This window comes from Fundulus heteroclitus, chromosome 1, assembly GCF_011125445.2.
Source record: "Fundulus heteroclitus isolate FHET01 chromosome 1, MU-UCD_Fhet_4.1, whole genome shotgun sequence".
In the NCBI taxonomy this organism is placed as follows: Eukaryota; Metazoa; Chordata; class Actinopteri; order Cyprinodontiformes; family Fundulidae; genus Fundulus; species Fundulus heteroclitus.
In genome coordinates, this window is record NC_046361.1 from 34,153,209 (window position 1) to 34,175,630 (window position 22,422).

Sequence of the window (22,422 nt, forward strand, 5' to 3'; positions counted from 1 at the left end):
AAAGAACAGCAAAACCAGCCGATAAAGTATTGCAGGTACAAACAACCGACGCCTTGATACCATCACTGAAGAATATACAATATTAATTAATACGGAATGTATAAAGTGACAGCTGAAGATAATAATATGGGTTTGCTGTGTAGAAGTGAACCTGTAAGTACCTGGATCCAAAAGCACCTGTAGGTGTTTGTGAGAGTGCGCTTGTGTATGAAAGGTTTGTCCATAAGAAAAATGCTCAATAGTGGTTGTGAAGAGCCAAAGACCTACATACACAGTCACATTCACTCCCACCCTAGTGCCCTCACATACAAACACTCCTATATGAAAAATATTAATATAATATAATAATATATTTTTAAAGAGATCAGGGATTTTTCTTGCTATTATTTTTTCTATTTCAGAAGTCGGAATAGATTATGATTTTTTTATGTCTTTAGATAATTTTGGAAAGCCCAGATGATGACATTGTGGCTTAACAAGCTTCTCATTCATTTGCAGCTTCTAAGTCAAATGGAGCTAAATTGGAAACAAGTTGCTTCTTTGATCAAAAGACCTCAGGAAAGATGTCAGAAAGAGCCTTGTGAACCTCCACAGGCCTTTTTGGTCCCTGGGTACAACTTCTCAATGCCTTAAGACGGCACGCCTATTTATTCATATACCTATGCACGCAAGCATAAACAGCTTGGGTGGCGTCCAACTATTATAGTATTCAGATGGTTCTGTGTCAGAGATTGATGCGTTTTTGGTGCAGTTTGGTCCTATGATTTCATCTGTGGAGTACTAATTAAGAGATGCGATTGAGATTGGAGTACATGGCAGAGGATGGATTCAGGAGGATCATGGTTTTTAACTCAGCAGCTGAGATAAAAACAAAACTCTCGTTATTGGAATATTTTGCTGCAGGAGGGACTGGTGCACTTCACAAAATGGATGCGATCACAAAGAAGGAGATAAATCGAAGCAACATTACAAGACATCATGCTGACAGGTAAAGCCTGGTCACAAATGGATCTTCCAACTGGACAATGACATATGAACACAGCCAAATTAGCCATAAATTGGCCTAAGGATAACATAGTCAGTGATTTTTAGTGGTCACCACAAAGCCTTGATCTTAGTCTTATAGAGAATAAATGAACAGAGCTTAGAAGGGGTCTGTAAACAAGGCCCAGTGCTGTCAGGAGGAATTGGCCAAGATTTCCATTGAACTACGGGGAGAAGCTTGTAGGACACCTAGTATATTTGATCCAAATCATTCAGTTTAAATGGCAGTCTTACCAAATGAAGTGAAAGTGAAAAAGGTACTACAGGTAATAAAAAAAGTTAGTGTGAATCCATACGGATGAGAGAAAATCCGCAATAAATGTAATTAGAGTACTCAGTTCTTGTTCTAATATTTATTTAAGTTATTTATTTTTACAGCCCAACCTAGAAATAAAGTGAAACAACTGTTCAAGACCAACATTATTGTAACAGAAGTGAATGTAAACTTCACAGAGAAGTTGTTTGCCATCATTTCCATGTGGAGTTTATATATTTATGTCTTCTGTCTTGAGCAATATCTTTTTGGAAGGCCTTTCTGTAGACTGGCCTCTGTGCAAGCTTTCTAATATATTCCTATGTCCCAGTGTTGATCTCAGAATTTTTTAAGCTTTCTCATGTGTATATGCCGTAGTTTCAGACTCTGGCATATGCTCGTTGAGATGTTAGACAGAAAGTCCTAGAATTTTACATTAAAAATATAAAAGTTGCACTGGACTAGTTATTGACTCATATTAGATTTCACACAGTAAGTAAATATGATTTTCATTCTTAAAATATCACTTGATTACACCAAAGCTGCCTTACACTTATAGTCTGAGAAGTGCCACAAATTCTCATGTTTACCTGTTCTTTTACTGCTGGGATATTGTTTGCCATCGCTCTATAGTCATTTAGCTGAAATGAAGCAGGAAGGTTTTTGTTTCCTTCAGTCATTCAACATTATTTTTCATCAAACCATGTTTATGTTTTCCAACAAATGACTACAAATAAATGCGTCATCAGCCGATGCTTACAGTTGAAACAGAAGTCCCTGTTTTTGGTTGCAGTAACCTCCACACGTTTTAGGTTGATGTTTGACTCTGGAAAATTTTGTACATGAAACTTGCATCACACTTGCAACACCAATTTCTTCAGCATTATTGGATTTTTTGTTACTCTTGCATTTGTTGACACCTATTTTGTATAAAAAACAACGTGTATACTGCACTGATTCTCTTCACAAAAGCTAAAGACACTTATGATTCAGGGCAGAAATCCAGTTGTAAACTCTTAGTTTTGATCTTTAACATAAATATACTTAACAATGTAGACAAAGAACTTCCTTTTGAGTGGGGCATTTCTAAAACCATTGTTTTAGGTACATGGTCGGGCTCACCTTTATACGTCACGATGGACATAAATTTAGCAATTTTAGTAATAGTGGTTTGTTTTAACACAAGCACTTGGAAGGTGTCCCCAGTCTTGTGTGCTGGTCTCCGGACAGTGTCACGGTCTCAGTGACCATGGTTGGTGACAAGTGCCTTTACTTGGACGAGGGCCTTATAGTTATCTTGACATGTTGGATCATCCACGTTGAACATGCATGTTCAATTCAATTCAATTCAATTCTATATTATCACAAGTTGGGTAAAATTTAAAAGCAGTTAAAGACACTGAAACCACCAAATTCCCATTTTTAAGAGGTTTATCCAACTATGCTCATATTACTAAGTACCAATCTGTCTAAAATTGACTAAAAAGATAAACCCTGAGTAATAAAATTTTTTAGCAATGTCTCACAGATCCATCCATTCATCCATGGTCTTATACTCACTTGTCCAGGTCAGGTGTGCAGAGAGGCTGGTGCCTATCTCCAGCAGTCTTTGAGTGAGACACTAGGTACAGACCTGGATAGGTTGCCAATACATCACAGCTCACTGATCTAAATATTTCAAAAGGCTTGGTTAAATATTTTGTAAGTTAGCTGGTTTATTGCTGATCTTATTTAATCAACCAACAATATTCTATTAGATTTATGGCAGGCAACACTTGACTGAGTTCAGAGTCAGCCCAATGCACAAGAACTTAGAAGTTGGATCTCGGGAAGAATGCGTCATCTGAGTTAAAACATTCTAGTTGCATGTCAGCAAACAGTGGGATTTGTGCCGCTTACTATCAGCAGTATGCCTATCGCTATTAGCAATACAAGCTGATAACATCTTTATATTTATCTTATCTGTTCTAACATTTAAGTAAGAATTTAAGTAAAAATGAATAGAGGTTGTACAGTTAGTACACACGTTTCATTCAAAGGTTGGTTAACTTAATGGCTTCAAGTTAACCCACTTTAAAATTTGCTCCATGAATTTTGAAATGTTAGATTCAAAAACATGTAAAACCATTTAAAAAAGTAATTAAAATGATTACGGAAATTAAAAACACTGAGAAAAGTACTAATTTAGATCCTACAGCAAATCCTTTTAGTTAACTTATGTTCATGTCTATGCTGGAGTTTCAGTTAATGGATGCTGGATCTGCAAATGCCTGTCGATAAATAAATGACAGCCAACATGAGGTCTTGAAGGCACAACCACTAGAACTTGAGATATCCTTCCTGACTCCATGTGTCAAAAACTGAAAACCAGACTCGACTGTGAGAACAAATGGAGAAGTCATAGGAATAAAATATTCTCCAAAATATATTTACTACTGTTTATTGCATTTATTATATATCCAGGAAGGTCAAGCAAAACACATTTGGTGATAGTAAAAGCATTTTTATTTACTTGTAGAAGATAAATCTAGGGCTGTTAAATGCACACAAGTAATCAAAGTTGGGCTTTTTTTTTCCAATCACAAGTGTAACTGGTGCTGTAGTGGTATGTGGGTGTTGGGCTTGGCTGGAGGTGGACCCCCAAATAAAATCCAGAAAGCCAGACAGTCTTGGGCTGGTGGAGTCAGATTTCATATGTATGTCCTTGTCTGTAATTATTAATGCTGGTGAACCCAATATTCAGCCGGACACAGAGTTGCGTTTTTAAAAGGTTGATTGTGAGGCTATGAGTAATGGCAGGTGAGGCAGATGAGCAGAACCAGACTAGGCAGATGAGTAATGGCTGATGGTGCAGGCAGGGATGTGCAAGGGACCCAAAGATGCAGGTAGTGACAAAACAGGCTATGTAGACCAGGAAACCACCAGAACAGGCAGAGGAAGCGGCTGGGACTCACGGGGAAACAGGCAGAACTGCAGCATGCAGACACAGGCGACTTTCTTTAAAAAAGCAAACAGAAGAGTCCAGCTGGCTGAGTATACAGGAACTGGTAGAGTCGAAGCACAACACACTAAGCGCGAGGAGACGGAACAAGAAGAGACGTTCTGGCAGGGATGAGATGGCTGAAGCAGGTATAAGTAGACAGGTGCACAGGTGAGCCGAGTTGACCAATTAGTAGCAACAGGTGGAGCTGATCTAGAGTAGGTTGGTGGCTGGAGGGGGACTGAGCTGATTGGATGATGACTGGTGACAGGCTGATAGGAAAAGTCCAGAAAAAGTCCAAAGAAAAGCAAACAGAAACCTAAATCATGACATTGTAAGACTTATTTGCGGAACCTTCACAAATGCAGAAAATCTGCACACGGAGCAAGGATGCTCATATGGTGATTGACGCCTTATGAGTTTAATCTTGTTCACAAGTTTGCAGATCTTTTTATAAAATAAAGCCAAGTTGCAAAACTTTTAAAAATATTCCTTGGATACAGAGGTTGCATTAAAATGCGTGCATTTGGATTAAAACTGAAAAGAAATAGCTCATAAAAAAAACTGTAAATACTAAATCTGATGTGTATGTGTGTCAAGTTATTTGTGTTTGTCCTAAGCCGGTGTCTGCCTCAAAGGTAATTTCACCATGGTGACAGTAAAAGATTCTTGATTCTTATTCATCTTTTCTCATGGATTTGTTTCCCTACATTTCTTGAAAATAATTATGACTGAAAGTTCTGCTTCGGGTAACTTTAAGTACCTAAAATGTTGAACTGTTGTGAGGTTTATTGAACAGAATTAGATTTTTGGGCCCTCTTACTGTTAAGAACATCACCACCACTAACATCTTTTCAATAAAGATAATTCCTCAGATTTTTGTAAACTAAACTTGTGAATTCCTTTAGATCTTAAATTAACATTTTAAACAATGTTAAATAGGCCATGCTGTCACCATCAAAACAAATTAATTTTCTCCCAATAAGCAAATATTATTTTTAAAATTTTAATATGTATGATCTGGCCTGATGGTTTTGGGGCCGATGGCCTTAGTTCTATTGTGTCTTAGGCCGGCTCTCTCCACAGTTTATCCACTGCAGCTGTTTTGTCACGTAGTTAGAGATGATTGTGTTTCAGTTGCCAACACAAGCCTCTTATGTCAAAATCTCTGTCAAATCATGATGATTTGTTGAAAAATGTTTAGTTTTCCCTGATGTCAACTAAGGGCTCTAACGTGTTAATGGAGGTCCTGCTGTGCTGGGACTCAATTCTAGGAACACTGTGAAGCTCTGTATTCACCAGGTTGTTGTGCTTCCTTGCGAAGCTCGATCAGATTACTGAGTATTGTTATGTGATAACATCTCCATGTTTCATTCTCCTCCTCCAGACTGCCAGAATGAATAAAAGTCCGTTTTAAATGCCTCACAGGGAAATACATTACATTTACCTGAAGCTTTAATGATGCTCTCTAAAGCAGAATTTTAAAAATAATAAATCTGATAAAATCAATAATAATAGACTTATGTATTTCATTACTATAATTGTGAATAAAATAATAGTAAATATCTGAAAGCAGATAGGAAACAAAAGGCAATTCAGTAAAACCTACATGAATATATTGCAGTGTGTTTGTTGGCAGTGTTGAGTCACAGCAGAAGAGTTCTGGGTTCGGTTCTGGTGTATCAGCTGTCCTGAATTGAGGCTGCACGGCTTTGGATCTCCAATACAGGATTAAGTGGTTTTCTAAAATCGATCGTAGGTGTGAAGAAGAGCTGGGATGCTTATTTGAAAAAGGACTGGGGGAAGCAACAGGACTAAGACGGACCGCCTTCTTAAAACAACAACGTCCAAAAACAAATGCTTGCTTAAGATCAGTAGTAGGATTTCACTTTTATTCTATCTATCTATGTATAGATATATAGATATAGATAGATATATATCTATATATGATAGCTGTTTGGGATCACATTGTGTTGCCTTTTTCAAAACCAGTAAAATGTTACCATCTGTATCCCTCAGCACATGTGATGCAACTATGTTTTGACATTTAGACTTAAGTACTTTCAACCTTCCATTTTGTTGTGAGATAGGACTGCAGGAAATGTGAATATAAGAGAGAACTGGTTGGAACACTTACAAATAGAAACAATGCAAACTTGCTCTTTGAATACTGGAATTTGTAGGCTGGTGGGTAAGGGGAAAGGAAACAAATAGAAATACATTTGTTGGCAGACTGTTTATGTATACCATTGACATTGAATTCTTTAATCTTGAATCAATCAGCCCAAGTTATTACAAACTGTTTGCTTTTTTTAATTTTTTTACTATTATTTAGTGTGGTTATGTTTGTTAGTTATTAGCAGTCAATACCTAACCTTCAGAAGGTGGCTGATAGCCTGTAGAATTAGCGTGGATTTTGTTTTATTTGGAGTATCAGATCAAAACGGTTGAACACAAATGCAGGCTACCCTTTTCAGATTTTTGTTTGTAAAGCTTATTTTAAACCATTTATTGTAAAGACAACGATCAATTGAAATTAAAGATACTATCAATTGAAATTGTATTTCAATTATAGTTGTCGCTAAAATACGTTAGAAAAATAATCTACAAAAGACAAATTATTTTAAGTTTTTAACAGATTCTACTTAATGGACTTTGTGAACAACTTATTTTTTAATTTGACCAAACTTGGATTGAAAAAGATTTAATTTCAAGAAAAAGCAAAACAAAAAAAAGCAGGACATCAGGGGGGAAAAACAATATACTGAGATAATTTCAAGATGTCTTTTTTTCCCTCATGTTTTTTTTTTTTTTTTGTCTCCCAAAAGCAGCTTCAGGTGAGCAGGTTACTGTTGGCACTCGATCCAGTGTGCTGTCCTGTGGAAAAATAAACACCCGGTGACCGACTGAAAGATCCATGTTTACAGCTCGGGTTTCACATAGCCAGTTAAGATGCACAGAGAGATCACTGCGCAGATAGGCCTTCTAATCTTGTTATGTAGCTGCAGAGTGTTGACAACACAGTAGGTTTGCACTTGTCAGTTTGCTTTCAATGAAAGTTTTTTTCTTTAAAATATTTAATTTTTGAAAATTCTTCATGAAGATTGTTGTAATTCTTAAAGTACATAACTCTAGCCAGAAACTTGCATACTTCTGTGGCTGTATTAGATTTGAATGTAAAGTGACTGATATCCTATGTGAACCAATTTGAAAACAAGATTAGAACAAAGACAAGACAAGACAAGAAAACTGAAATTACTACCTAAAATGCACGTAGACCCACCTCACAGTAGCAGGAATCTATTTATGTTGACTACTGTAATGGTCAACTTACAAAGGTGACATTTGTGTTGTTTTGAGAGTGCAACATCCTGTCAGTGTGAATAAATTTCCCCAATGCCTCACTTGCCTTCCATTCTTTTGCAAATGATATCTGGTCATATACAGTCCTATTGAATAAATTATTAAAAAGTTTATTTATTTTAGTGGCTCAATTCACGAAGGGAAACACATTATATAGATTAACACAGACCGATGATATTTTAAAGCCTATATTTATATTAATTTTGATCCCCCCCCCACACACACACACACACACAGCTAATAAAAGCACAGCATTTAAAATTACAATACTGCATCACACCACTAAAAAAGCTAAAAAAAAAAAACTAATACTGGCTTAAAGGTTGTTATTTTTAAGAGGTATTTTTAATCTGACAATGAGCCCCTTGGAAATCCATATTCGACTTCATTGACCAGAAGACTTTAGTCATAAATTAGAACATCATAAATCAACTTAAAGTGTAACTTACACCAAAATCTACTTTTTTTAAGATAAACTGTATAAACTGGTCCTAAGAGTGCTACCTTAATGTTACTGTTCATTATTTTACATTTTTATGTGAACTTGTTGCTTTCTGCAATATTTGTCTTAAAACCGTCATTGTGCTGCCCTCTATGGGTTGAACGGTGGCTATTGCAGTCAAATTTTCCTATTGGTTCAAACGATACATGCTTTGTTCACCATGGCCCTGTGTTAATCCCCCACCTCAAAAGACAGTTTCATAGCAAGACCACCAGATCGCCCTGGTCACTCCATGATTTAACAGGTCACTTTCCCTTGTCCTGACCGCCGCAGAAATGAGCCCCGCCTAAAAACCCCACCACTCATCCGTGTTGAGCAAAAAGAGGTTGTAAAGATGAATGAGTGGATGAAAATAGTTGCTCAAAGTGATAGTGAAGGATGAGTGTGGGATCTAGTCAGTCATCAGGAGGGATAACGAGGATGGGGGAGTCGTTGAAAGTGGCTGTAAAAAGCAATGAGATGGATGAGTGGGATAAAAGCAACCTGTGTCAAGGCATCAGGAAGCTGAGTAGGATTAAAAATGTAGAAGTTACGTAGAGGAATAGGAAGTATAAGTGGGATGAAAGGGTCTTGTTAATAACAATAAGATAAAAATCTGTATAAGAAGAATGAGGGTGATTAATGGGATTACAGGGGGTTTAACATAGGATAGAGAAGGATTAGTGAAATGAGGATGCTGGCCATTAAGGGTTGTGAGGGTGAGCGGGATGAAGGATTTCAGAGTGATGAGGGAGATAATCAGGAAAAAGGAGACAGTAGAGAGGATTTGGAAATATGGATTGGATGAAAGTGTCATAAATAGAGATGAGGAGGGAAACAAACAAAGGCTGTGCACAGGGAGAATGAGTATGATGAAAATGGGTAACAAAGAGAAGTATGAGTGCAACAATGAGATGGATGAGTGAAAGGCAATGGTCAGAAATTGAGCCCAGAAGGATGAGTGTAAGGAAAAGGGGTTGAAAGAAGCACTGAAGAGGTTTGAGAGAAATGATAAATGGGTTGAAATAAATATGAATGGGTGAAGGAGAGAGAATGCTGGACTGAGAAAAATAGCAGTGATATTAAAGCTTAAACGCCTATTCCCCTGTGAGTATTTATTGTGAGTCTTAGTTTTTAAATAAGCAGTGTCAAGTGGGAATTATCATGGTCCAAACCTAGATTACCTCGATTTTAATCTCATAATTGGAGGATTGTTCGTTTAAACTGATCCAATTAAAAAAAGAAACACTCCTTAAAAAAACTTGTACTCTAAATCAAAGCACAGAAATGTAGTGTTGAAAAAAAAGTAATCTCACAAGATTACAAATGGCGCATGAATTTTGTTTTTATTTAGGAAACAAAGTGAACGGGAGAATCGTTCCAAAATGGGCAATGAAACAGTTAGATCTTAATGACATCAACATTGAATTCCAGTACTTCAATTAAGCTTGATAGTGAATTTGGTATTATTCTGAAGTAAAAAAAAAAAAAGCCTTTTTTCCCATTAAACCAACATAATTACTTAAAATAGACCTTTCTGCAGTAGTCATGGTAAAAAAAAACAAAAAAAAAAAAACATTAAACCAAAAATAAAACAACTGTTTCTTGACAAATGTGTGACAATCCAGTTTAATGTCAGACACCAAAGAGGCAGCCAACAACCACCGCTGGACCGCAGCTCTTCCTCTTCTTAGTCCACTCTTCCATGATAACACCAATCTCATGCAATCATGTAAAGATTTTGTAATCAGTTTTTATCCACTGGTTTTGGGGACGCTCCAGTCAATTACAAATGATTTTTGTGGGCAATTTGAACGACAACAGAGTGTGGGAGACAAAACAACAACTCCAGATATTAGAAAGCTAATCAATCAACCGAAGCAGTGAACGCTTGAACGCAGAATGCAAGAAAATAAATAAAATGAAGTGAAAGGATGCTCATTTTAGGATTATCTAAACACATTTTCAGCTAACAGTAAGAAAAAAACAAGATTTTTCAACCCCAAAATAATTGTGTCGTTGTGGTTTGCCATGTGGTTGGGGGGGGGGGGGGGGGAACAAAAGTGTGCAAGCATGCTTATTAGAGCTCCACTACGGATCACAGCTCCCTGCAGGAGGTTTCTTCTGACCAAACATGAATCTAGCTGTGAGCTGCTCCAGATGAATCTATCTCTGCAGAGAAAGGAACCAACAGAACCAACAGAGGTTTCTAGCTCTCCATGTTGAATCTAAAGCAACCAAACCTGACTTTACGGTGAAAGCCCGAGGCAGGCAGTCCCGGGTTGGCCGTCACGAGGATATGGAGGCGGACACATAAACACACTCGGCCTAAAGGGGGAGTGAGCTGCAGGAAACGGATACATGGAAAACATACTCCAACGACACATTTTCTTTGAATACACACGCTTTCTTGGCTGACATGGTTGTCTACCTGACTGGCAGATAGTTTAACACATGAAATAACATATTCAACAACCACACATTAAAAAAAAGACAACTTTTTTAAAGTTTTTAACTAACTTTGAGATCTACTCAATCCTAAAAGGCAAATGGAAGCAACAAACCATGCCACATCTTAGATCAACGTCAGATTTCATGCATATCAACAAAAAAAAAAAAAAACAACAACTGCTTTTTGATTATTATTTTTTTTTATCACAAATAAAGCCGAATTATAACAAGACCTCTACACTTGACAGAGGCACATGCTGCATCTTCATGTCGGAAAGTTAGCACCAAGTTTTATTTCTTCCAACAACAACAAACAAAAAAAGAAAACAAATACAGAAAGAGAAGACATAAAGAGTGTTGTGAATTTCATAAAAATGAAAAAAAAAAAAAGGCAAAACAATGAAATAAACAGTCATACTTGTAACAATCAATCGGGGTTATCCGTGTGTATTTGGCATCCTGAGTTGTGTTAGTGGAGTTGCATGTGACTGTGACCGTGTGTGCTCATCTCCCACCAGTTTGGCAAGCATGCTCGCAGATAAAGCTTTTTCCTACAGAAGTAAAGAAAATTAAAAAAGGCCTACATATTTTCAAGTAACAGTAGAGTTAGGCCTACAAAAAGCCTCCGACACACAGTATAAGAACCCAGAACAAATTCTAGGAAAGATCGAGAGCAGTCGTAATGTTAGTTTGCATGTTTTTTTTTACCCCCACAAATATTATATATATTCAAATATATATAAATTAAAAAAAAATTCAGTGCTGTCAAAATATCTCCAACTCCATAGGATCTGACCCATCTTAGAAGGGCTAATACGCTTTACTGCTAATCCTCTCCTGGCTAAAAAGTACTGCTGGAAGTATGAAACCCTTACTACTCATCCGTCATCAGTCCATTAAGAATACAACACTGAGGCAGAGAAGACTTGTTAATATCATTTTAAATTTTTCTCTCTTTTTTTTTTTTTTGGTTTTGATCCACACACAGAAAAGCATCAGTTGTGTCGTGGTTTTGCTGCAAAGCACCAAGGTCGTCTCAGGCTCTGTGAGTGTTAAGTCTCTCCGGGGGAGTCTGCTTGTGTGTGAAATCACCCCATAGTCTCTCTGTGTGTGTATGGGCTCGTGTGTGTGTGTGTGTGTGTGTGTCTGTGTGTATATGTGTCTATGAGGAGCAGGGCTGAACGTTGACGCTGTGGGCATCGTGAACCTGCAGATCAACGGCCTGGGCCGGCTGCGGTCCTGGCTGAGCGTTCACCAGCATCAGGTTCCGAATGCAGCCCGTTATTCCTGACGAAAATTTCCCTCCTGTCATGGCCGTCATGTCTGGGGCTCCACCTGGGCAAAAGCAGCAGACACAAATCTCAGCCTTAGTAGAGCACACGAACCCCGCACCTTCATCATAAATCTTTCCTTGAATCCATATTAGTCGAGCAGAATCAGTGCGGTAAAATTTGCTACTTAGATTTGTTTTCGTTTTTCTTGCTGCTTAATCAATTATTAGATAATAATAGACAGAGTGCACAATAATAAAATAATTTTTCTAATTTTGGTCATCTGCCTTTGCAATTCGGGTTATAAACATCAAACTGTTCATTTTAGTGTTGCTTCTAAACAAATGTTAATCCTGAGAAATCGACTGAAGTCTCCCCGTACTTCTCTTTGTATATTAGCGATTACTCAATGGAAAGGTAAGAAACTTCCAGATTGATTTTGAGACTGACTGATATTTGATATAACGTGAGACAAATTTTGCAAAGTTAAAATAATTTAATGTACCTTAAATACGTTTACATCTTGGTGATAAATGAGCCCGTCTTGAGGACGTGCGTGGTTATCAAAAAAGATTATCTTAAATAAATGTTCAGAGGTTGCTCACAAGCCATGTATAAAAACTAGATCTTCCTATGATTTTTTTTAAACTGTTAAAAAAATAAAACAAATGGGAGTAATGCAAATGAAACCAAACAACACATGAGTCAAAATTATTTAGCATAAAAACCAGGAGTGTAGCTAGCAAGCAGATGGCTAGAAAGGTTAGCATGTAGAATAAAGCTCTAAACGTACCACAAATAAATAAAAAAAATATGTTTTGCAATGCAGAATATTTGTTGTTGTAATTTGAAATTGCTGAAAATAATGAGAAAAACAACGTTTTAGCTCTATGATTGAAACAGCTGTTAATTTTGTGCATTCCCTTTCAGTCAGCCTAGGGGATGTTAATTTATCTTTCTACTAGCAAAGCTGGACTTCATTTACCTTAATAATTTATTGCTTGTTGGTATTTCAGCCTATGATTACGTTGATCTCAAAGAAATTAACTAAACCAAAAACTGATTTAAAAACATATTTGCCTAATACAATAAAAAAAAATGGTCTAGAAGTGTCAAATATTTGCATAAAACACTGAAAATCCTGTTTTGGTTAAGCTGTGAATGAATACTGTGAGGTAAGCTGCTCACCCAGGTATATGCTGCCTTTGGTGTTAACCATGAGGCTTTTGCCTTTGGACTGTCCATGTTGTTTGTCTCCTCCATCGATTTGAATGTAACCATCTTTTCCAAATCTGTAAGAAAACAGAAACGGAAAGTTAGGATCAAAGAAGGGAAGAAAATGAAAAATAACGATGGCAGTATTTCATGAAAAGGGGGTCTTAAAAGTTAAAGATTAAACGGAAATGAGTCATTGTTAATTTTCTTTCCATTCTTGTCCACTTATCTTGGCAGATATAAAAAAAAGTATTTGACTCATTGTTGTGCGACTAAAAATTGTTCCTCCAAGAACATCCACTAAAACTGCAAACAAACACACCTGGCTGCTGTGATCTTATGCCACTTTCCATCGTTGATGGCCTTTATCGATCTTATTCTTGATTCTCCACTTCCCAACTGGTAACTAGATATCATACAAATAATCATCATTCCTGTAAAATAACCATTAACTTAAAATGATTTAAATTACATTATCTGGGGCTCAACGGAGCGAGAGGATTACGGCGTGGAATCACCTGAAAACTACGTGTCCGTTCTGAAGGCCAAGGCTGATGAAGTCTTTGCCTTTGCCATGTTCTCCAGGTACCTAAAAACAAATGTGTAACGTCAATAGAGGAGGATCGGTTTAGGTATTTAGCACAATGAACTTCTGGCCCCTAAGTGGCTTATAGTAACTTTCCACATTAAGGACTGTACTGAACAAGCATGACACATGTGACACAAACTCTGCCATGCAAAACAACATTGGTCAAATAGCAAGCATGAATTCACACAGTCCAATAACACATGTTTACACTTTCACCTGGAATGCAAAGGAAAAAGCCTTGCAAAAGTATACACAATGCCTGACTCTTTCCACATGTTGTCACGTTACGTCCTCAAGCTCGAATGCATCTTGGGTGGATTTGTTTGTGATACACCAACACAGAGCGGTGCATAATTGTGAAGTTGATGAAAATAATCCATGTTACTCTGGACCTGTGGCGTCTCTGCATTTGGGGCCAGTGGGGGGTCAGGCCCCACCAGATGTCGCTATGGAGCTCTATGTTCGCAATAATCAGTGGGACAGGATCATTCTTTTTAGAGCGAGATTGTATAAAAGACTGATTCCCTTACCAATAAAATTCTGTTAGAAACATTTGTGTCTATATATCTAAGTCTGCCAGAAAGCTGACAAGCTCAGTAGGCTAAATCCTCTTGAAGCATCTTGATATTGGCGCCGGCCCACCAACGTTTGTTTAAATAATGAACATCTGAAATCGCAGTGTGCACGCCCAACACGCTCTTAGTAGACAGCTGTAGGGCATAACTCCTCTGGCCCCAAGCTCGGATCGTCCAATCAAAATACTGGAAACGCACACGCTACGTTTACATTCTGCCGCATAGTGTGCGACAATCTAGTGTTGATTGTCCTTACTGGCTTATTAAACGATTGATGTGAATCTTTTATGTTCAATAAATTAACATTATGAGTGAGACTTTATTTGTAATTTTATGAATAAAAATCGAATTACATTTAAGTTATATAAAATGGCATTTCTACTGTGTTGGTCTATGCTAATTTATCTGTTTCATTTAAAATTGATCAAAGTCAGGTTGTATGCATCACAAAAAAATTAGTTGCTGCTAATCGGTGTTGACATTGTGCCCCACCTAACTTATCATGCCAGAGACTAGTCTCAAGTCTTTAACAGCTTATAACTGTTATTCTTCAGCAATGCCCTTTATTTTACTCAATCTACATTTCTAACAACTTGCTTGTCCTGCCCCAGCTGAAGACTCTCTACAGCATTTTTCCAGTGGGATTGGTGTTTTAAGAGAGACATGCAGTGTTATTTTTTCGCCCCACATAGTGTTTTGGGTACGGGTCAAAAGCTGAAAATGTAGTACCATCTGAGCAGAGCATCTTCTTCCATGTGTTTGTTGCATCCCCTTTGTACTCTTTTGTAAGTTGCAAGTAGGATTTCTTACGGTTTTCGTTCAACAATGTTATGTCACTCCAGCTAGAAATGTGTTGACCTCACTACTAGCTGTTGTTCTGAAAATCATCTCCCACCTGAGCTTAGGCTCTCTGCAACTCCTCTAAAGTTACCATGGGCGTTGCGGTGAATCGCCATGTGTTGAACAGTTCACAATGTTGTTGTACTCCTCCTTTCAGATAAGGAAGTGAACATTGATTTCTGAGATGTTCAAAGTTTAGGATGTTGTTTTGTATACCTAACTCTTCTCAAAACTCCGGCACAATTTCACTGCAAAAAGGGAACTCAAAGCAAGTAAAATGTTCTTGAAATTAGTATATTTTTCCTTGATTTTACATAGGACCATTTACCAATGAAATTAGTATTTCTACCCCTTAAATAAGATAATTGGATATCCTGCACTTGAAATAAGATGATGGAGATGAATTGTTCTTATCTTAAGGGCAAAAATCTTATTCCATTGGCAAAAAGTCTTATTTAGCTGCTCAAATCAACGAAAAATACACAAATTTTAAGAAAGTTTTACTTACTTCGAATCCCTTTTTGCAGTGTTTATTTTTGACCTGTCTGCTGTGTTCCTTGGTCTTCACAACGCTGTGTTCACTAATGTTTTCTAACAAACCCTGAGACCTTCTCAGATCAGCTGGATTTAAGCTGGGATCACATTACACAGACTCAGTTTCGTTCTGCACCTCACAACATTATTTGCACTGGATTTTATTTTTCAGAGGCATCAGAGGGACAGGGGCTGAAACTGAATACAATCAACACTTTTATATTTGTTTTTGTAAAAAAACAAAAACAAACATGTATACCCCTACAAATATGCACTCCAATGTGTTGGCATACAACATAAAATCACAGTAAAATACATTAAAGCTTGTGGTTGTAACGTGAAAGAATGTGGAAAAGTCAAAGGGTTCAACCTTTCAAGGCATCGTGCCCCTATTTAAATAACTACAAAGTGTCTTGTGTTCGAGTGGATACCTTTTCACTAGCATGCACCTTTCGCAAATTTCGTGCGCCTTTGGTCTCCTGAGGAAAATGGAGGGCGAGTTAATAGAAGCACATGCATGTGTTTAGTGGTGTAAGACAGAGGCGTTGATCTCAGCCAGCATGCCCAGCAATGCCACGGAGTCAATTTTACATTCTGATGACGCTAGAACGCTACCCAGATAAGGTTCAGATGACAGAAAAATGCAATAATTCGACAGTGATGATGCAAAGACAACTGACAAGGAATGTTACGGAAAATCACTGTGACAATAACATTGTTAAAGGTGAGATTATCATGATGATTAACACTTCAGGGTTTTTTAGGAAAATTAAGGGGGGGGGGGTATCCTATGACAATGGTCAGACTGGAAGTGCATGGGTGGGTGGTGGGGGGGCCAGGCTTACCACTCCCTGCCATAGGATCAGGCCCTCAGAGGAGCTGGTGTTGATTTCCATTTCTATTGTCTCTGGAGAGCCATGGGCACTGATAGATCAAATAAGGATACAATTAATTCGTTTTTTTGGTTAAGAAAACAGATGTGTACAAAGTCATCATGCATCATCTGTGAGAAAGAAAGAAAAACACGAAGGAAAGGGCTAAAATAAAGTTACCTTCTTGGGAAAATTGATTTAGGAAGGGCAATGTAGCCATCATTTTGGAAATGTGCTGCATACTGATAAGGGGAATCTGGAAGCACATGGGGAAAAAAAAAAACACAAAAAGTTAATGCTTAAGTCTACCATCCCTGTTGTTGTGGCTCCCTCCAGTGGTGAACAAAAAGAAGACTCCATGATGTGGTTGGTTCGGTTTAAAACGCCATGCATTTACAACATTTGAAGACGAACATATCCCATCACCGAAATCAATTTACATAGAATTGTGTGAGTTAATGCTGCTTAAAGTAAAATTGTGTCACTTTTAGGAAAACAAATAACATGTTAAACCCCATACAAACAGAGCAAAGTACATTGACTTCATTTTGTTAATGTGCCCATGGTGCATTTATTGATCATTTTAATGAGCAACTTTTCATCTGCATGAGGTAGGACGTTATTTCTTCTCTCAAAAGACACAAACGCTTCTGTTAAACGCATATCAGAAAGTTAACATCACAGTTCTGCGTTTCAGCTTATTCACAGAATTAACATGCAGATAGTTTACAGCAAAACTCCATGATGCAGATATCGACTCCCAGCCCGCGATCACCATTCCTCACTGGCTGCACTGCAAAAAGGAAACTAAAAGTAAGTAAACATTTCTTGAAATGAGTGTATTCTTCTTCGATTTGAGGAGCTAAATAAGACTATTTGCCAGTGGAATGAGTATCTTTACCCCTTACATAATATAATTAGATATCCTGCACTTGAAATAGGATGATGGAGATGAATTGTTCCTATTTTAAGTGAAAAAGTCTTATTCCATTGGCAAATTGTCTCATTTAGCTCCTCAAATCAAGGAAAAATCCACTGATTTGAAAAGAAAATTTCACTTACTTTTCATTCCCTTTTTGCAGTGTGTAACATTTATGAATTCTCAGGAAGATCGCATCCTTGGCCAAAAGGTTTTGATACTGACAGAAATCATGTTTGTCTTAAACCTGGCAGCTTCAGCTACAGTTTTTTGGTGGTGGCTCTTTAAAATGAGTCTATTGTCTCAGGAGGTGAATATTAACCTGTCGTTTTTATTGGATTACAAGAGCAGAACAGATGCTTTAAGAGGTACAGGTGCCTGAAATCATTCTTCCTTCTTCAACCGTGGCTACCTCAGAGGAGACATGTGCTCCCATTGCTCCTTTGCACAAGGAGGTCTTGATGCAAAATAGCATTTCTGCAAACAAAGTAAGGAAGAGGCCGTTGGATGCTGGTCGAATGTCATTAATAGCAGCAAAAAAGCCACCTGATATTATATAAAAGATGCAAAAAATTTAGGAAAAATCATGTTCCTTTATGGAGGCTCCCTTTAGACTGTTAAGGTCATTAAGAAAAGGTGAACCCTGCCATAAGACCCATGTCATGCAGACAATGAAGCATTCATGTGTGGGCTTGCCTCCTCCCTCCTGATAATAAAGAATGGGGTCTGCAACTTTGCACAACAATCCAGGAGCCATTTGCTAATTGACAAAATGGAGCCAAGAAACATTTGATATAAGCTCAAATTTCACTGAAGCTGGAACGTTTGTCAGTCTCAAAACCTCTGGCCGCGACTGCGGAATCGTCCCAAATGCATGTACAGCGAAGTCACCCAAACAATATCCCAGTGTTTTTCCAGAGGACACTTGAAGTTGTTAGTAGCCTGAATGTCAGCGTTGCCACACGAAGAGGACTGAACGACGTGCCGTTGAGAGCTTCACGGAGAGAGAACAAGTGTTTTTGTTTGTTGAGCAGGCGGGTTTGAGGCAACAAGACTTGTGAGTTGTGAGTAGGCATCTTAACAGACACAGACGTGAGAAAAGGGGGAATTTCCTGAAGGGATCTGGCAACAGAACTCGGTTTCCTGCCGCAGGCTGCCTCCCTGATACTTTTATTTCAGGCGCTCTCTTCCCCTACCCCAAACTTTTAAAAGCAGTTAAGAGGTCAGCTGTAGGTTGAAAACAGACGCATATTTTCTCTGTTTTCCGCACACGCGGGTGAAGAGAACAGACATCTTTGTCGGGACGCTGGGCCCCTCAAGCAGAAGTCGGGACCCTGTTAGTCTCGGTCGTATCAGGCTGACAGAACATTGAGATACTGTACCATTCGCCTCGCTGCTCTCAGAACTCCGCTGGGCCTCGGCGAAGGTGAAGACCTGGCCTGTGAGTGCAGGATACGAGCCATGAGAGTGCAGAAGAAAGACACGTGCAGCCCGTTACGGTTCTCTCTCCCAGCACGCTTTTCAGTGCTGAGAGTTATGGGGAATTAGACAGGCTCAATTAGGGCAAAATGTGGGCCATATGGGCTGCAAGTTGTGGCCTTGGTCTTTTTTGCTTTGATGATTATTAACTCCATCCAGAGAATGCAGATTTATATATCAACCGACGTATGTGCTGCATACAGACGTGTTGAAGTTGGCCGTTCCCAGGAAATCATCAGAAACATGCAATAGAGTATGTCGCTGCATAGCTCCAGCTTGGATTGGCTTATTTCATAAAAAAATAAAAAGAAAGGTAGTTTTCTCGTGTTTACTTACTTTCCTCGCAGCTGAGGCCTGTGTGCCCAGCCGTGCAAACACATCTGCCGTTGACACAAGTACCCCCATTCTGGCACTGGATGTCGCTCTGGCACACAAATCTCACCACCTCACAACGTTCACCTGCGGGGCCACAGACCAGGGGAGGGTAAGAGGTTGAGTTATGGTCATTTCGTAGTTACGGCTGACTTGTTTAATCTGATTTAATCACCCCTTCCCCAAATGCTGAAAACAATGCAAAAGATGTATAAAAGACCTTGGGAAAAGTAAATTTACTTGTAGAAGCATAATCTCTCACTGAAAAACGTATGGAACTTAATTTTAAATACGGTTCACTCCGGTACTCTTCTTCTACAACGTCACACAAGATTGGAGAATCAGAATCCACTTTAAGTTTGTGCAAAGTGCTGGTGAAGATTTTCGATCATTCAGGTCATGATCATTCCAAAATGATGGTGGAACAGTTTCGGGTCAATTTGCATGTTACCTAAGCCATAACAAGGCCTTTTTGGGCAATCATATAAAGCTTGGAGCTTCACACTACTCCAGACACTTGAATTGAGAAAGCTCTCTGGATGGGAAGCGAAACGTCTTCAAACTTGGGGAAAAAAGTCCAGTTGTTTTGTTTGTTAACTTTGTGCAAAGAAACGAGGAATTTAACTTCGGTTCCACTTTGCTTTCATACAGGATACAGAGCGAAGGATCTCTGACCATTCCTCTTCGTATGATGTCTCAAAATCGTCCACAGACCTGGATCCTCTCTTAGGCTTTCTTCTCTTCACCTCAGGTTTTCTGTCGGATCTAGGTCTAGGGTTTGAGATGATCATGAGAGAAGGTTGATCTTGTGCCCGATGAACCATTTATGAGTTGATTTGGCGACATGTTCTGTATTTTTATATTGCTGCAGGATCCAGTGTTGAGCCACTTTCAGGTTTAAGATCCCTTACCCTTTAAATAGGTTTCCAGGGCTTTTGAAGAAAAACCATCATTGACCCTGCAACAGACTTTTATGAAGGGCTTTTCCATGTTCAAATTTATTTTTGAAACATCTTATCCTCATCTGCCTAAAAGGACACACTTCCATTTAAAGTACCAATAAAGTTCATACAAAGTTTTTTTCAATTGTTGGACAGAAAAGGTTTTTTTTTTTTCCTGAAACGCCTTCCGAATACATTGGGGTCAAATAATTTAATAATAACTGGTGAACCCCAGATGCCACTTTATTTAAAAAGTGAGATTTTGGGATTTGTTTTAGCTCCTTTACCATCGTGAGCACAGTGTGTGGTGGCTCCTTTATCCAGCATTGTTCATCCCAGTTCCAGTTGATACGCGCATGTTTAGGAAATTAGCCATCTTTTCCTGACTAATGAAAATCAACACAATCTTCTGCCCTCTTGTCTTTCCCATGTTGAAGAACATCAAGGAAAAACATGCCTCGTTATCGCGGGATATTTACAACATATCCCAAAGAAAATAGAAGTAATGGATTGCTAATCTAAAACTGTGAGAGACTATGAACAAAATAAAAAAAAGATTTGTTCAGTTATAATTAATTTACGGACATTTTTAGGATTGTCTATAATACAACAGGTGTAGCACTGGTTATTTTGTTACAAAAAACAGTTAATATGGGATTTCCCTCCATGTCTTCTACTCTAATCAAAGGGTGAAAGCTTCTAAACTTTCTAAAATCGTGCCTCTAAATTACAGATTACCTCATGTTAAACTTTTATGCACATCTTTATGGTGGCCTCATGGTGAGGAATGTTATTTTACACAATATGGCTGTAAGAAAATCCTCTCCTTAGCCAAAACGAGGAAAATTGACCCCTGAGCAGATCGAATCAGTTGCATTTTAAAAAACACTGACCTTCAAACCCGTCTTTGCAGAGGCATTGGTACTCATACTCTGCGCTGGACATGCATTCCCCACCGTTCAGGCACGGCCGCCGGTCACAGGGACTGTTGTCCACACAATTGCTGATTGATTTGCTCTCTGTGAAGCTGTAGGACAAGTCCACCTTCTTGTTGTTGATGGAAACCTACAGACGGGGAGGAAACAAGTCTGAGCTTCCACCACCAGACAAACACCCAGCAACCTTTGCTCTGCTACCTCTATACAAAGAGTCCTCACCTCTCCTATGCAGCCGTCAAACATCTGAGTGACATTCGCACGCCTGGGCAGGATGTCCATGCTCGGCACTCCTCCGAGGTACATGTGAGTGTGGATATTAAGGCCCTGGGCTTTTCCGGGAGATATCATCCTCTGCACGGGGCCATGGTCCACCCTCAGGTGGCCAGCCTTCTTGTTTCGCTCGGCTACAACTCTGTGCCACTGGCCCAGAGAGACCGGCTGAGGACTGAGGAGGAGTGCCTGTCCTGGGTTTCAAGAGAGGTTGAAAGCTCTTAAGCATAAGTATTAAAAACATCCCATAACACATTCATTAAATAAAAATAACTAAACCTTTACTGTGATACAGAACTTTCCAAAACTATTTATGTTCCTTCTGCCACAGATTCTCAGTTGGATTCAGGCGCAGACTTTGACTAGGCCATTCTACAATATTAACACGCTTTGATGATATAATCGAAACCCATTTCATGTTGCTTTGGTTGTACGTTTGGGGGTGTTGTCCTGCTGGAAGGTGAACCTGCATCCCTGGCTCAAATCCTTTACAACCCCCACTGCAAAAACAGAACCAAAAATAAGTAAAATTTTCTTGAAATTAGTGTATTTGTCCTTGATTTGAGCAGGTAAATAAGATTATCTGCCAACAGAAAGAGTACTTTTACCCCTAAAATAAGATAATTAGATATAATGCACTTGAAGTAAGTTGATGGAGATGAGTTCTTCCTATTTTAAGTGCAAAAATTTTATTCCATTGGCAGATTATCTTATTTACCTGCTCAAATAAAGTACAAATAAGCTCATTTCAAGAAAAAATTAACTTATTTTTAGTTTAGTTTAGTCTGTTTTTGCAGTGCCCAAAAGGTTTTTCTCCCGGGTTCATTTACCGCTCACCAATATACCATTGATTCTGAAGCGTCCCTGTATTTCATTTTAGTTAAGTTTAGAATTTAAGTTTGATTTTGACCTAATCTGATCAGAGCACCTCCTTCCAAATGTCCTTGGTAAGTTTGTAGTTGTGTCGAACTGTTTCCATTCTCAGACGACGGACTGAACGGTGTGCTTTAAAAAGTCCAAAGCTTAGCATCCTGT

General features: G+C 38.5%; 1 protein-coding gene across 19 annotated transcripts in view; it reads right to left on the minus strand.

Moving 5' to 3' along the window:
• Window positions 1–9,444: 9,444 nt before the first annotated feature.
• Window positions 9,445–22,422, minus strand: part of hspg2 (heparan sulfate proteoglycan 2) — a 165,131-nt gene continuing 152,153 nt past the window's right edge. For 16 of the 19 annotated variants that reach the window (XM_021323026.2, XM_021323024.2, XM_036141530.1 and 13 more), the window contains 11 exons: window positions 21,337–21,581; window positions 21,073–21,244; window positions 19,203–19,325; window positions 18,770–18,826; window positions 16,649–16,724; window positions 16,442–16,520; window positions 16,028–16,075; window positions 13,577–13,647; window positions 13,381–13,464; window positions 13,032–13,135; window positions 9,445–11,907 (listed from right to left, as the gene is read on the minus strand). In XM_021323026.2, coding sequence (XP_021178701.2) covers window positions 11,735–11,907; window positions 13,032–13,135; window positions 13,381–13,464; window positions 13,577–13,647; window positions 16,028–16,075; window positions 16,442–16,520; window positions 16,649–16,724; window positions 18,770–18,826; window positions 19,203–19,325; window positions 21,073–21,244; window positions 21,337–21,581 — 1,232 coding nt within the window. In that variant the 3' untranslated portion in view covers window positions 9,445–11,734. The remainder of the gene's footprint in view (window positions 11,908–13,031; window positions 13,136–13,380; window positions 13,465–13,576; window positions 13,648–16,027; window positions 16,076–16,441; window positions 16,521–16,648; window positions 16,725–18,769; window positions 18,827–19,202; window positions 19,326–21,072; window positions 21,245–21,336; window positions 21,582–22,422) is intronic. The other 3 variants (XM_036141584.1, XM_036141535.1, XM_036141541.1) reach the window with 2 other exon arrangements.